Here is a 16,087-nt window from a genome sequence, read left to right as displayed (position 1 = left end):
GTAATGTAATGATAATAAGAAGTGCTGATGATTTGGGGTTTAAGAGATACGAACTGGTTAAGGGTTTAGCGTCCGCTTAGGAGTAAGGGACCGTTGTTGACCTGAGTTTATGACACGATGAGCACAGAATTTATGTATTCCTATGATGCGGAAATTCCAAATGCCATAAATGACTAGCGAAAAGCATAGGCGGCGGAACGAGGGTGGCACCTGGGCACCGTGCCCCCCTCTGATTTCGGCATTTTAACATTAGCCCTATGGGCGTTGCATGGAAAGAATGGGACCAAAAGTCGACAGTGCCCACCTTAATTGAAGGTGTTCCGCCGCCACTGGCGAAAAGGCGTCTCACATGACATAGGTAAGTACTCTACTCAGCAGTCATTCTCACTATTTACGCCTTCTTCCCCCAGGCATTGTGGTCGGAGCGGATGGCAGTCTGTTCTTCGCCGACGGCACCAACATCCGCATGGTGGACCCGTACAACATCATCACCACCCTGGTGGGCAACAACCTGCACAAGTCGCACTGGCGGCCGTTCCCCTGCGTGGGCACGCTGAGCCGCGAGCACGTGCAGCTGCGATGGCCAACCGAGCTGGCCGTCTCGCCGCTGGACGGCAGCCTGCACTTCATCGACGACCACATGGTAGGTCGGCAGGTTGCGGGCGCTCTATCGAACACCACAGACATACACCGCAGTGTTGTCTCTACCGAACATAGTTTCTAACGTTATTAAGGTTTTGAGGATGTGCATTTTATAAGCCATTGGATTCAGTGCCATATGTAAAGGTGATCACCATACCCAAAGTTCCACACCAGCTCCCGTGGTGACCTCTGTGCGCGCTCTGCTCTCCCCAGGTGTTCCAGCTGACCTCGGACTACCGGGTGCGGCTGGTGGCCGGCAAGCCGCTGCAGTGCACCTCGCGCTGGCAGCGCACTCCGCCCGAGCAGGCCGCCCAGACGACGCTCGTGTCGCCGCAGAGCCTGGCCTTCTCCCCGGACGGCGACCTGCTGGTGGCAGAGAGTGACAGCCAGCGCGTGAACCGGGTGCGCGTCATCGGGACGGACGGCGCGATCCAGCCGCTGGCCGGCGCCGAGCCCAAGTGCAACTGCCGAGAGGACCACTGCCGCTGCTTCGACGACGAGCACGTGCTGGCCTCGGAGGCGCTGCTGGGCGGCATCTCGGCGCTGGCGGTGACGCCCGACGGCGCGGTGCACATCTCCGACCAGGCCAACTACCGGATCCGCACGGTGTCGGCGCCGCTGCCGGCGGCCGACCAGCGCGGCAGCTACCACATCCACGCGCCCGACGCCGGTCACACCTACATCTTCAACCGGTTCGGCCAGCACACCGAGACGCGCAACATCGTGACGCGCCGCACCGTCTACAGGTTCACCTACAACCTGAACGCCAGCAACGGCCGGCTCAGCTCCGTGACGGACGCCATCGGCAACAAGGTGTCGTTCCTGCGCGACTACTCGTACCAGGTGACGTCCATCGACAACCCGCTGGGCCAGAAGTGCGAGGTCATCATGTCGCCGAGCAGCGGCCTGCTGCAGCAGTTCATCACGCCCGACCGCTTCAACACCAGTTTCGACTACCTCGACATCTCCGGTGAGTAGCAGCAAAGACCGGTAGAAACTCCGGGCGCGGAGGCTGGGGTTTAGGATGACGTTCATTCAATTATTCAAAGTTCATTGTTCCCAGGTTTGCTGCGAGCCATAAAACAGACTTTGAAATGCTTTCAGTGTGCAAGATTATCACGCGTCAACGTTATTCAAGGATGTAATGCAGCCATGTATTGTTTCTCACTCAGTGAACATATGGTTGTCGCACCTGTCGGTACCGACCCAGTGCTGCCACCTCCCGTTCACTGCAGCCTCCACGGAAGCTCTTGCTCGCGCTGCCCTCTACATCTGTCCACCACCCCTGCTCCCACCGCGTCACTGACCCTCCGTCCCTGCACCCGCGGCAGGTCTGATGGGGGCGCGGTACGACGCCGCGGGGCGCAGCACCGTCTACGACTACGACCAGTACGGCCGCCTCATCAGCCACACCACGCCCACCGGCCACACGGTCCGGCTCGAGTTCGACCTGAGCAAGCAGGGCGCCTCGGTGACGGTGGCGCGCGACGGCTCGCCGGCCGAGACGCTGCTCATCCAGAGGAGCACCGTCACCATGGTTAACGGTACGCAGGGAGAAGGGTGGATTGCATACAGGAATGAATGAGGCAGAGGGAGGGTGGTACAGGTACAGGACAGGGGATAATTCTTCTGGATGATCAGGTGCAGGACGTGCAGAGAGCGATGAGTTGCAATGGGTCGAGACTGGGTTTTGGAAGGTGGATGTGATAATCTGGCGCCGCGCAATGGTTCCATTCATGACAAATACCCCACGTCCAATGTCGAATGCCTATCGAAGGGCGTCCTCTGACCACGCTCCGCTGACGTCGCTCCGCCGCCGCTGCTGCCCTCCGAAGGCACGGGCACCTGGGTGACGTCCATCTCGCCGGGCGGCCAGCTGCGGCACGTGACGCCCTGGGGACACGCCACGGTGACGGGCGCCGTGCCGTACCCGCTGCTCGACGGAGACGGCGACGAGGTGGAGCAGCACCTGCAGGTGCCCGGCAGCCAGCGACTGGAGGTGGTCGCCGGCGACCCGGTCAACGTGTTCGAGTGGCTCTACTTCACTGAGAAACGGGGCCGCGGCAGGGACAGGAGGGTCACCAAGGTGAGAAGAACAGGGCCGAACAGGAGAGTGAACCAGGGTAAGAGGGACAGGCCTCAGCAAGGTGAGACAAGGCCGGAACAGGAGGGTGAACCCAAGATTCCTATAGGGTGAACAAGGGTAAGGGGAACAGGACCGGGACAGGAGGGTGACCACGGTAAGAGCAGCGGGTGGAGGTGGAGTGACGTGAGATCGCTGGTGACCGAGTAACCGAGATAGAATGGAATATGAGCTGACGGATTGTCATGGAAATGTGCTACGATATATTCGAACCCAGCTGCCACCAGCGTGTGAATTGCATATCGGAACACAAGATTCACATGAATATTTTGTGCTTTATTACAGACTAATATCCCGATTCAGCGAGGAGCAGCCCGTTTCCTCCCTCCCTCTCCACCTCCTCTCACGGCCCTCCCCGGTTCCCCGGCAGGTGGGCCGCAACCTGAAGGTGAACCGCGACCTGCAGCTGGCGCTCGAGTACGACCTGAGCACCGAGCGGCAGACCGTGCGTACCGCCGACGGCACAGCCATCCTGGACGCCACCTACGATCGCATGGGACGGCCCACCGCCTGGCGCGCGCACGGCTTCTTCCTCGGTGAGACACTGTGCGGATGAGACTGCGCGACACGAAAAGATGAGCTGAGAGGTACACTGGACGGTGTAGGGAGCTTTGCAGCGAAAATGAGTTCTAAGGAGGCTTGGAGGCGTAGTGCGCGACCTGTACTCTGCCCTGTTGACCGGTTGCTGTCGTTTACCGGAGATTCTGAGCCGGCGCCCGCCGAATCTCTCCTCTTCTTATTACATGTTGAGCGCACTGTGACTCTCCCCGCTGACACATGTCCCTCTCAGCTGACCCTGTGCCCCCACCGGCTGACCCCGCCGTGGCTGCCCTCAGACGTGGAGCTGGAGTACGACCAGTTCGGCCGTCTGCGGCAGTGGCGGCGCGGCGGTCGCTCCGAGTCGTACGCGTACGACCGCGTGGGTCGGCTCACCAGCATCACCCGGCCCGACCAGTCGCAGCTGGTGTACCAGTTCAGCCAGCCCACCAGCACTCAGGTGGGTGTCCCATCCCGTCCCACCAGCACCAGGGGGCGTCCCAGCGTCCCACTAGCACTCAGGTGGGGGTCCCAGTGTCCCACCAGCACCCACGTGGGTGTCCCAGTGTCCCACCAGCACCCACGTGGGTGTCCCAGTGTCCTACCAGCACTCAGGTGGGTGTCCCAGTGTCCCACCAGCACTCATGGTGGGTGTCCCATCCCGTCCCACCCGGCCGGACCAATCGCAGCTGGTGTACCAGTTCAGCCAGCTCACAGGTACGACATACAACATACGACCGTAGTATCGATCCCAGCTTCATGGTGTGGCGACACATTCCATCCCACCACGCACACAAGTGGGTGCCCCACTCCATCCCACCCGCACACAGATGGGTGTCCCATAACAGTAACATCATTTCAACAGCATTCTGTCCATCACGCAATGAAGCCGCCTCGACCCCGACCTGCCGCCTCTCAAGTAGCGGTTCAGACTTCAGATGAAGTAGGAGTGGGGCGAAAGGATCCTCTCTTCTCCAGAATTGGAGATAAAAAAAACGCCTAACGATTGCCGACAGCTGACAAAGTGAACGTTTTAAAGTGCTAACAAATTGCTGTGCCCTTTAAGTCTTCCATTTCCCCGTCAAGTTCAAAATCATACCACCACGAGCAATTCAGGAAAGACCTAGAAATGTGCCGGTGAAAGCTAAAGTGAAGAGGCGAATAATTCTAATATCCTTGAATTTCGTACCGGAGCGTAAAGGAACTGTCAAAATATAATGTAATGTAATTCAACCCACCAAGCACAAAAGGCTCAGTACTCAGACTCAGATCTACGCATTATGCAAAAAAAAAGACATCAAGAAGAAAAAGTCCGCAATCGCCTCACAAAGGCAACTGAAATTAAAACGGTGAGACGGACCAATGCGTCTAAGGGCCGGGAACTGAGCACCTCAGTCGTCAGATGTCCTTTGAGAAAAGGCGATCTTCTTTATTGACTCGTCTTTCAGGAAATAGCCGAGCACCGTAAATATCGTCTAAACGCTTCAGATGAGGTGAATAAGCTCACACGAGACCAATAAAGGTGGCGATAAGCCAATTATCGTGTTCACAGGCCATAAAACAGACGATGAAATAGCACAATTCGAATAGTTTTTAAATTAAGGTTAAAGCTACAACGTCCCTCAACACCAAGCATCAAGCAATATGAAGACGTTGCTGTATGACGTTGCTGAGACGTTGTTGAAGACTTTCACATTGATGGATTGGGTTTCACCGGATGCATATGTGGGATGCACTTTTCTCTAGGCTGACTGATCAGGGAAATGTTTGGGCACGGTATTCCGGCGAATAGCTGGAGCTCACTAGCATGATTGCAATTATGCGAGAGGTTGGGTCTCGATTTGGACTTGGAACGGGATAACCAGACGCTAATCTAACTCCGGGTCCACCGATACGAGTGATTGCCGAGACGTGTGTCGAGAGGCGCGGCGGCGTCTGGAGCTAAGAAATGAGCCCAGCCCGCCATCGATTCTGCTCTGACGACTTTGGGACGATAATCGCCCCTAATGGCAGTACCTGTTCGAGCACTATACGGCGGATCAGCTACCAGCACATCCGCTAAAACTGCACAGTACCACCGTTTGGCGGGAATATCCGCGGATGTGGATGACGTGGGACGCGTTCTCGATGTCCCAGGCTACTGACACCCTCCGACCCTCTGTCACCCTCTGACGGTCTCTCTGACCTGAACCGTTCCCCTTGCAGCTGCAATCCTCTGCCGCGGTCCCGCCGTCCGGCGGCCAGTGCCGGCTGCACCCGACCCTCTGAGGTCTTCTGTCGCCCCTCTGACCTGACCCGTCTCCCGCAGCCCTCAGCGGTGGTTCTGCCGTCCGGCGGCCGGTACCGACTACACCCGACCCTCTGAGGTCCTCTGTTACCCTCTGACGGTCCCCCTGACCCGTCTCCCCGCAGCCCTCAGCGGTGGTCCTGCCGTCCGGCGGCCGGTACCGACTGCACCTGGCCGCCGCCGGCGCCGTGGAAGCCGTGACCGTGCCAAGCGGCGGCCGCCACAGCTGGGCCGTACGCACAGAGTTTGGCCAGGTGTCCGTCACCTATCACTGGCCCGGCTCGCAGCGGCCCTACACGGTCCTCCTCAACGACCGGATGCAGGTACGTGCCGTGCACGGTATGACAGCCCAGGTAGTGTTGGTCTCTGCTCCGGGCAGTCGCTGGGTCGGAGAACCGGTGGGAAGTCGATACAGCAGTAACAGCCCGTGGCCCCCTAATCGCATGGCCAGGCAGTTAGGGCAGATCGTCAAACGTTACGACGGTAGGTATCGAGCGGACACCGGCAGAGCCATATCGTCCGCGGGGAGTCCCGGCGAGCCCACCAATTACTGACAACGGCGTCTAACGACAGGGGCCCCGACTAAAAACAGCTCGCTTCCAGTGATGGTTTGCGTCAGCTAAAAGTGCGCAGACAGTCACGAGGTCGATACAGCAGTAATAACATAATAGTCACGAATGACTATTTATCACAGATCCAAGCCCGTACAAGTATAGTAACCTTGACATTGACTCGGTCTTATCGAGTGAATGGGTTACCGATGGCCGCTAGTCCCGGAGATGGTGTGACCGCCCTGACCGCACCCTCCCCTCCCGGCGCGCGGCAGATCGCGGAGCGGCGCCTTCCGGACGGGCGGCGCACCCTGTACCGGCACGACAGCGCCGGCCGGCTGCTGGAGACCGTCTGGGGGACCGGCGACGCGCTGCGGCGCTACCAGCCCGACGGCGGCGCGCTGCTGGCCGTCAGCGTGCAGGACGCCGACCTCGACTCGGTCACCGAGTTCCGGCTGCACGCCGGACTCCGCAAGAAGGAGGACAACAGGTTCCAGAGGGGCGACGACATGCACAACACCAAGTTCAAGTACCAGTACGACGGAAACGCCCGACTCAGAAAGGTACGGGTGGAGAGTAGTGGCTGCCTCTGGGTGAAATTCATTATTTTTCTTTTAGATCCTGTTTTTATGGCCCTGGCTAAATTAAGGACTAACGGTCACCTGTCAAGAATCAACTGGGATAAATCTCCTTTTCTAGGAACGGCTACCTACGTAAATGCTAAAATGTAAAAGAATACCGAACAGTTCATTTATGCCGGCACTAAGATGAAGACGGTGTCTCATTACCTTCGCGGAAAATGGCTTTTCTTTTACATCGTTAGGGTTTGGCGAACCGCGGTAAATGACAATTCTGATCTCGCTGTTATCTTCTGACTATACCGGTGCACTCACACCATCCGTTTCTTGATCATGTTTTCCATGTCAGTGCACCGTCCGGCCACTGTCCGGTCACTGCTCGCCGCTGACGGTGTATGGCCACTGCCCGGTCCTTCCACCGGTCCCCGCTGACGCCGTCCGTGTCCCCGCTGACGCCGTCCGTGCCCCGCTGACGCCGTCCGTGTCCCCGCTGACGCCGTCCGTGTCCCCGCTGACGCCGTCCGTGTCCCCGCTGACGCCGTCCGTGCCCCCGCTGACGCCGTCCGTGCCCCCGCTGACGCCGTCCGTGTCCCCGCTGACGCCGTCCGTGTCCCCGCTGACGCCGTCCGTGTCCCCGCTGACGCCGTCCGTGCCCCCGCTGACGCCGTCCGTGTCTCCGCTGACGCCGTCCGTGTCCCCGCTGACGCCGTCCATGCCCCCGCTGACGCCGTCCGTGCCCCCGCTGCAGATCAGTACCGTGGTGGGCGACACGGAGCTCTCGCCGGTGGTGCTGCGCTACTCGTCCACTCAGGGGCAGCTCGAGCAGGTGGACGACCTCAAAATGTACTACAGCCACCCCAACCGATCCGTCATCCACGACGGCGACAAGTCCTTCAGCCGCGTCATCATGCTGAGCGGCTTCAATGCGCCGCAGCTGGCCGTGCTCAACCTGCACGGCTACGACGTCTTCCGGCTGGAGACGGAGTACGACGGGGCGGGCCGCATCCGCCGCCAGACCACCACCATCGGCAGCAACGAGTCCCACATGAGCGTCAACTACACCGCCGACGGACGCGTCGCAGCCGTCGCCGGCGACGAGACGTGGATGTACGACTACGACGTGGGCGGCAACGTGCGCTCCATCACCGCGCGCGGCGCCGCCGTCGAGCGGCGCTACGACGAGGCCGACCGGCTGACGCGGCTCGGCGATGACGCCGTCGAGTATGACGAGAACGGCTTCCTGACGTCGGCCGGCGGCCGGCGGCTGACGTACGACGCGGCCGGCCGGCTGACGCACGTGGTGGACGCGGCCGGTCGCCAGGTGGGCTACCTGTACGACTGGCAGGGCCGGCTGGCGGCGCGCCGCTCCTCGGACGGCCAGCTGGTGCAGTACCTGTACGCCGACCCGGGCCACCCGGGCCGGCTCAGCCACGCGCACCGGCCGCTGCAGGGCCGCACGGACGCCTACCTGTACTGCCACCGCGGCCAGCTGGTGGCCATCCAGACGGCCGGCCAGCGCCACTACGTGGCCACCGACACGCGCGGCACGCCACTGGCGCTCTTCAACTCGCACCGCAGCGTGGTGAAGGAGGTGCGCAGAGACCCGTGGGGCCGCGTCATCCGCGACACCAACGCCGCGCTGCCGCTCGACGTGGGCCTGTTCGGCTGGGTGCGCGACCCCGAGCTGGGCCTGCTCTGGGACCCGGCCGGCCGCGTGTACGAGCCGCGGCTGCAGCAGTACCTGCAGCCCGGCTGGGAGGCGGCGCTGCACCGGCTGCATGAGCCGGCCGCGCTCCACCTGTACCGCTTCATGGACAACGACCCGGTCAACGGCGGGGCCGCGCGCCGGCCGCCGCCCACAGGTCAGTCAGAGGCCAGGCCAGGGGCGCCAAGAGGGAGCCTTGTGGGGACTAGGCATCAATACAATAAATGATTTTAAAGTAGCACATTATTAATGCCATTCGAAGGCACATCGAAGGCCCATTAGAAACAGCAACTTTCAGCGTACCGTTCAACTTCTTCATAAGTGCGCAAATGTGGGACCCTAAGCGCCAAATGAGATCTAGGCGCGGCAGAGTGAGAGCAATGGTTTGGCGTCAACGTTCCATTCATTCCCCCGTTTGCTGTAATTTAGGTAGCGATTAGGTTTCGTAGTTTTTACGCCCCCTTATCCTGACAACAGATCAGGATGCTGCTAAAATCGCATTACATCACACAACTTGCATGCAGCTAGACAGTGCATCCAGGCCAGACTTTGCCGTCTGTGGCATAGATAAACGTTATTTATACGCATGTCTCCGCGCCTTATGTCTTATTTCCCGCGAGTGCCATCGTTCCCCGTTTGCAGAAAATGGTTAAACAGAGAAACTCATGGGAGAAGTGTTCATTTGTCCCAATTTCCTCTCCTGGAGACAAATTTGGCGTCCCCGAGGGTGACTTGTGGCAATGCCAGTTATTATTGTGGCATAGCTTGCGAGTTGCTATGGTCGAGCTACGAACAAACTTACTGTACAGTAGTTGAGTACTTTTTCAATCTTCGCATTGAATCATATCTACAAAACTCACCTCAGTGACTCAATAGCATGGTTTAGTTTTTGTTTCACAGTGTAAAAAATATAATCGCATATGTTGGCAATCTTAATCGTAACAGCATAATTGTCCAAGAACGCCAAAGCCCGAAACTATTCAAGAGCAATACGTCTGAGATTGAATGATCAGGCGGGGAAAGCCCAGTGTCGCCTGATTGTAGGACGCCTCTCTGCCGGTCCAGCAGACTGACCCGCCGACTGCTCCCTACTGACACTCGGTCTCCGTCCGCAGACTTGCGCGCCTGGCTGAGCGAGTTCGGCTACGACCTGGACCGGATGCAGGGCTCAGTGTACGCCCAGCGCCTGGCCTCTCAGCCGGCGCCGGAGCTGGCGCTGCCCTGGCTGCCGGCCGGGCCGCGGCTCATCTCGGGCCTGGCGTGCATGGAGCGCCGGCGGCGGGCCGCCTTCTCGGCGCCCGACCGCGCCACCGTATCGGGCCGGGTGTGGCCGGAGGGCGGCGGCGGCGGCGGCTGGCCGCTGGTGCCGCGGCTGGCCGCCGCCGGGCCGCCGCTCGGCGACGGCCTGCTGCTCTCGGAGGAGGGCGGCCGCGCCGCGCTGCGCCAGGTCGGCCCGGCCGGCGTGCTCCAGGACGTGGCACTCAGCGTGCTCAACGCCAGCCGCCTGCTGGACGTGCGGCCAGCGGACGCGGCCGGCCGGCCACAGCTGCACTTCCTGCGGCCCGAACAGCGCCGACAGCCGGACGCCGAGCAGCTGGAGCGGCTCGGCCGCTACAACCTCAGCTGGGCCGGCGACCGGCTGCAGCTGACGCTGCCCGCCGCCGCCGTGCACGTCCACTACGGCGCCGGCGACGAGGCGGCGGCGCGCCGGCTGCGCTCCGAGCTGCTGGCGGCGGCGCGCGCCGAGGCGGTGCCGGCGCGCTGGCGGCACGAGCAGCGGCTGGTGGCCGCGCGGCTGCCCAGCGCCGCCGGCTGGACGGCCTCCGAGCGGCGTCAGCTGCTCGAGACGGGCGCCGTGCCGGGCGTGACGCCGGCCGACGTGCACCCGCTGGCGGCCTACCCGGCGCTGGCCGACGACTGGTCCAACCTGGCGCTGCGCCCACCCGGACGGAGACGCAGCCGGAAGTCGGCCAGGAAGCGGCTGCGGCGCCGATTTTTGCGCCGCTACGCGCCGTGAGCGGCCGGCGGACACGGCCGGCGGCAGTGATAGCAGCAATACGGGCGCGGCCGGGCGCTCCCCGTGTGTTCCATGAGGCGCCGGCACGGACGGACGCTGCGCGGCGCCGCCGGACAGGCCGGGACGCCGGACGACACAGGTCGTGGAGTGCCATTGGTGGGTGCGGCGCCGTGAGACGAGCGCGTGCGGTGACGCCGGCCACTGATATTACCGGGACGGACGGACCGATCGAGACCCTCTCCCGGCCCGCTTTTTACGTTGTGCTTGTGCGCCGTGGGCGGCTGGGGCAGTGGCGCGCCCGGCGCAAGGGCGCGAATTGCCGGCCATGCAGAAGGCATTCTGTTATTTATTTCCAGACCTGTGTAGGATATACATCAGAGGGCATAGTGAGTGTATGAGATGCGCTACCCGTGGATGAGATGGGGCTACCTGTGATTTTGTCATGATGCTGCGGGGTGACACTGAACGTTTGTAGCTAAATAGATGGATGGTAAACATCAACCGATATTTGTTGGTGTGAAGTGTCCCGTGCTGTTGTTTCTTGGCCGGATTTGAAAATATGTGTGGGCATTAGGTATATTTTTTTTTTTTATAAATTTAGTCCGAATGGTTGAATGGGTGGATTTGAGGAATCAGAGCCCGCACTAAGCATAGCTTGTTGTGCTGACCCTGACCCCACCACCCGATCGCGCAATTCCAGCTGTATCAGTATGGCAGAATTTTGTCCGAACGTTTAACGTGCCCTCACGACTGGACACGGCCCTCTCCGCTCACTCACGTTACCTGGCTACTGTGCGGCCCCTGCCACAGACACGCACGCCATTACACGTAGGAGCTAAATGTGGCCGCCCGCACCGGGGCTTGAACCGGGCTCTCACTACCGGCTAAGCGTCGAATTCCGGCGCTTTAATCCACTCGGCCACGGAGGGGACAAATTTTGTGCAAGATACCATGGCATACTTAAAATGGACACTCTATTGGAGTTACGGTGAATCATCAAGCCGTATCTTACAAACGCAATGCCGATAGAGATGGTCGAGAAGTACTCAGCTTTATATAACATATACATTCTGATGATTGTTAGACGAACCAAACAGACGAAACAAAGACGAAACAAACAAACGAACAAGGAAACACACAAACAAGCAAGCAAACAAACAAAAACATATGATATAAATTTAGTTTCAAGGTCCAGTTGAACAAATGTATGAAATACAAACCGCCATTGTTAAAATGATTATTTTTATTTAAATTCTGTCCGCGACACGCTCGAATGTTGGGGTAGGGTCAGGTAAAGGCTGAACGGGGAAGGTCAAGTCGCTTACACACGTAGTTCAGATGCATTGAACGGACGAGATTCTATTGCGCTTTGACAAGAGCAGTGTGTTAAGCAGTTCCAGCGACCTGCGCACCCACATCTGTCGTCAAAACGACAATATTTGAACAGTCGATCTGTGATAAAAAGTGATGTGATAAAAAGTAAACAAACTCACCACAGTTGAATTATAATGTTACACACAGTAAAGTTGCTATGTCAGAGTAAGGCAGAGCACAGCGATACTTTGAGAAAATGGCACGAGGCATTCGATACCATACAGTAATGCATGACACGAGTCTCGAACTGCGCAGTAGGCATGTCTGCAGCATTCTCAGGCCGCAGTTGACCTAAAAGGTGACCTGACCTCTCTGGAAATAGTTCGGCACCGATGGCGGGTCGGGTCGGACGTAGGTGGTAGGCAGTGGGAGCATTACCCGGTACCGAGCGGCGGCCGCTGATCCGGCGCCGCCGCCGTATGACCGAGGGGATCGACTCCGCACGTCATCAGCGTCATCAGCCGTCATCAGTGTCATCAGTAAACCACCGTGCACTCCGAGCCAGTGGGACACAGAGCCTGGTCGTGGGGAGGGAGGACTTCACCTCACCTCAGGTTACCCTAACCCGCGCCCCGCTGGGCTATTCAGCCATAAGCGCCCTACTGGGGGGATGGGGGAGGGGGCGGGAGGGCAGATTCTGCCCCCACCCGTTTGGCGATCAACGGACTGAGATTGATCATCGAAAACGCGTTCATAGGCTACAAAGACAAGACGCATTGTATGCAAAGGTCAAGGTCAAGGTCAGGTTAGGTCACCAAAGACGAACAATAGAGTAAGACACTTGTTTATGTTTATGTGCCATTTTACGCATAAAACGCAGTAGCAATACTCATTTAGTGGCATGAACCATATTTGAATGAAGCTAAGGCCCGAGGTCAGGTCAAGTCAGGTTAAATTTTGAAGTTGATTTTTGGAGCCAGAAAGGTGCCTATCTGATGCAGTATTTCACGGCGAATCGAATGAAGCTACTTTGTCCAAGTACAACAACTAAAACACCCCTAAAATTCATGTTAAAATTTTGTGTGTCATACCGCCATCCCGCGCACCGTAGGGGGGGGGGGCGAAACGCCCCCCCCCCTGTCCTTTTCCGTCGATATCTCCTAAACGGCTAGATATCGCCACCAAACCTTTAGGACCCCTCCGGGCAACAATTTTACACATTGTGACCGAAAATTTTTTCCAGAGGCTATGATAGGTTGGCCACAAGTGACGTCAGAATGACGTCATGTTCTGCCATTTTCGACCGAAAAAAAACCTTCGCGAGAAGAGCTGTCAGGCCTACAGCTTTGAAGATACAGAAAAATGATCAGGACATAAAAGGTGTATAATTGACAGGGCTACAAAACTGCTATCTCGGATTTTTTTAAATTTTTTGAGTTGTGACCTCCAAAAATAAAAAGCGATTTCTTGGATATATTAGCCAAAAAATCCAAAAAGTTTTTTGAGTTTCGAAAAAAACGGAATATATGTGATAGTACCTACCGTCTTCTATCTACATACCAAATTTCAGATCGATATCCCGTTTTTTGGCCAAGTTATAGCGAAAAAACTGTTCGAAAATGATGACGTCAAATTTTCAAACTCATTTTTTGGCAATTCTAGACCACGTAGGGCAAAACAAAGACCACCATTGGACGTTCCGTGACGAGCTGCATGGAATCAATACCCATTTTATGCAAAAATATCAACTTTGAAATTTGACCTAATATGACCTCACCTTCACCTGACCTTCACCAAAACGTGACCTACGCTGGCCCCAAAGGCTGCCTGACCCACATAATCGCATTTGTCATGTAAAATGGACCATAAAACATGTATCACACGACACTTTCATATTGTGACCCCCCAGTGACCTGACCTCTGTGACCTGACCTGGTATCAGTGACCTCAGATAGCGAAGCATGTGCTTGACGAACAATGTACCATCGATGGTTTTCAATAACTTAAAAATTTACTCGATTTCACAACACATTTCTTGAAATGCCTGTGAGCGGTGAAAATCCGACCTTTGACCTGACCTGTGACGTCATCGGTTTGACCTAGGTCAATGAAATTTGGTCATCAGGTAGTTCCCGGGTGGGGCTATCGAACGCCGTTTGAATTTTGAAAATCGGCCGGTAAATTTACGAGATCTTAGGGGGACCGAAACGCCCCCCCCCCCCCCCCCTACGGGTGGTAGGGTCCGCCGGTAGCCCTACGGGGCGCGGGTTAAAATTTAAGTAACTCCTACACGTTCACTAAAATTAGAAAAAAACGCCTAAATTTTTAACCGACTCTTCTAACAAAGAGAATGTAGGTGGCAGGTGCAGAGACCTTACTTCACAGTTCAGTTACATCTTTAAGCATTCAGACCTTAGCCGCGCGTTTGCAGGCTTCTCGTGGTTTCAAACGCTCAAACATAAGATTTGATGTTGCTCCCATGCATTTGGGTGGATGTCAAGGTCACCTGAAGGTCAGGTCAGGTCACTGACCTTTGGTGACCTCGGTTCACTTTTTCGAGATGTACATGTTTCTAGGCTAGTTTTTGGAGCTGAGTTCGAATTTAGCAACCATTTGAACATTTACGAAGTAGTTTTGGTGCCTTCGTAACATGTTACGAAGCTGTCAGAGGCAGTTGACACGTACTACGAATACCCGTCACGACGCCTACTGGTTGACCTGACCTGACCTGACCCGACCTGGTCTGAATGCTTAAAGACATCATCTGTGATCAAAACTAACATGATGTTCGTGTCAGCACCCCGAAAAACTCTTAGCAGCCACATTTACGACTTTCTAACAGGTCTCGATTTTCTCGACTTTGGGTCAGTGACCTGACATGGAAGGTCAACCAATGACCTAGGACCTTAAAATTGGGTATCATCGGCTTCCTCTCGTCACGGGCAACACGCTCGTTTTTTTCCGTGAAGCTCTAGCTCGATCAGGGGCCAAACGGCAAGGGGTCCAACCGACCCCCCTCCCCTACACATTAGAAGCTGGCAAACGACGCACACATGCGAGGGTTAAAATAGCCAAGTTGATTGTCTATGATTATTTTAACATTCATCGAATGCCGCTTATCTTGTGTCGATGTGTGACCCAGCCCCAAGGAGCCGAGTGGGGCGGGGGGGGGGGGGGGGGTGAGGGACTGAGGGTCTTAAAAATTTCCGCGCTGTGTCACGAAAGTGCCTGAGCGCGACCCCGGCACCGGACAAATGGGACAAAGAACGCAAGCTAGGACACGCCTTTTGCCGTTTTTAAAGTGAGTTGAAGCAAATGTGTTAATTTGCTTCATTATGCCCCCCCCATCCCCCATAATGGATTTCTTATTTTAGGGGCTCAAAAAGCAGCTGACATGGAGGAAAACAAAATGTCATCGCATCATTAAAATTGATTAGTTAGTCATTTATCGAAATAACACGGTTTTAAGTTTTAACTTTCCCTCTTCCGCCATAAATTGAGCGGGTCTACGAGTACCAAGAAGAGAGTTAGCAGTAAGGTAACTAAAGACAAAGGCGCGTCCATTCACACATTCCGTTGGTGGAAAATCCCGAACGCACCGGAGCCGGGAGCTGCGGCACAGAGCGACACCGCCTACCGCCCACCGGCGCGGCGGCTGCCGGGCGGTGGCGGGGGCGGTGGCGGAGGCGGCGCGGCGGCGGCGGAGGCGGCGCAGCGGCGGCGGCGGCGCGCCCGGCGCGGTGCGCGCCCATATAGGCAGGTGTGAGCGGCCGTCTCGCACCGAGGATGGGTGCGCGCCGTCTGCCCCTGGTGCTGGCGGTGTCGGCGGCGGCGGCCGTCAGTGCCGTGCTGCAGCCGCGGACCAGCTTAGGTGGGTGCCGACCGACACCGTCCGACACACGCGGGCACACCGGGACACACGCCGATACCGTGCGACACACACACTGACACACCGTCCGACACACACTGACACTCTGGACACACACCGACACACTGACACCGTCCGACACACACAACGACACACCTACATACATCCAGACACACACACTGCCGCGGTACTGCCGGACACTGCACTGACTGGGAGAGACGGACACTGACTGGACTGACTGGAAGGGGCAGACTCTGCACTGACTGTGAGTGACGGACTCTGCACTGACTGGGAGGGACGGACACCGACTGGACTAACTAGAATGGACAGACTCTGCACTGACTGGGAGGGACGGACACCGACTGGACTAACTAGAATGGACAGACTCTGCACTGACTGGGAGGGACGGACACCGACTGGACTAACTGGAAGGGACGGACACCGA

At 57.4% G+C, this 16,087-nt stretch overlaps 1 protein-coding gene across 5 annotated transcripts in view; it reads left to right on the top strand.

Annotated features, from left to right (window-relative positions):
* Positions 1-10,963, top strand: part of LOC122366136 (teneurin-m-like) — a 141,504-nt gene extending 130,541 nt beyond the window's left edge. For all 5 annotated transcript variants that reach the window (XM_043338004.1, XM_043338000.1, XM_043338003.1 and 2 more), the window contains 10 exons: positions 411-643; positions 856-1,612; positions 1,974-2,186; positions 2,478-2,728; positions 3,156-3,321; positions 3,622-3,782; positions 5,735-5,932; positions 6,436-6,723; positions 7,487-8,600; positions 9,559-10,963. In XM_043338004.1, the coding sequence (XP_043193939.1) occupies positions 411-643; positions 856-1,612; positions 1,974-2,186; positions 2,478-2,728; positions 3,156-3,321; positions 3,622-3,782; positions 5,735-5,932; positions 6,436-6,723; positions 7,487-8,600; positions 9,559-10,460 (4,283 nt within the window). In that variant the 3' untranslated portion in view covers positions 10,461-10,963. The remainder of the gene's footprint in view (positions 1-410; positions 644-855; positions 1,613-1,973; positions 2,187-2,477; positions 2,729-3,155; positions 3,322-3,621; positions 3,783-5,734; positions 5,933-6,435; positions 6,724-7,486; positions 8,601-9,558) is intronic.
* Positions 10,964-16,087: the final 5,124 nt, after the last annotated feature.

The sequence above is a fragment of the Amphibalanus amphitrite genome, unplaced genomic scaffold (assembly GCF_019059575.1).
Source record: "Amphibalanus amphitrite isolate SeventyFive unplaced genomic scaffold, NRLGWU_Aamphi_draft 000787F_arrow, whole genome shotgun sequence".
Lineage (NCBI taxonomy): Eukaryota > Metazoa > Arthropoda > Thecostraca > Balanomorpha > Balanidae > Amphibalanus > Amphibalanus amphitrite.
Note: the sequence above shows the minus strand (reverse complement) of the source record. Positions and strands in the feature narration are given on the sequence as shown.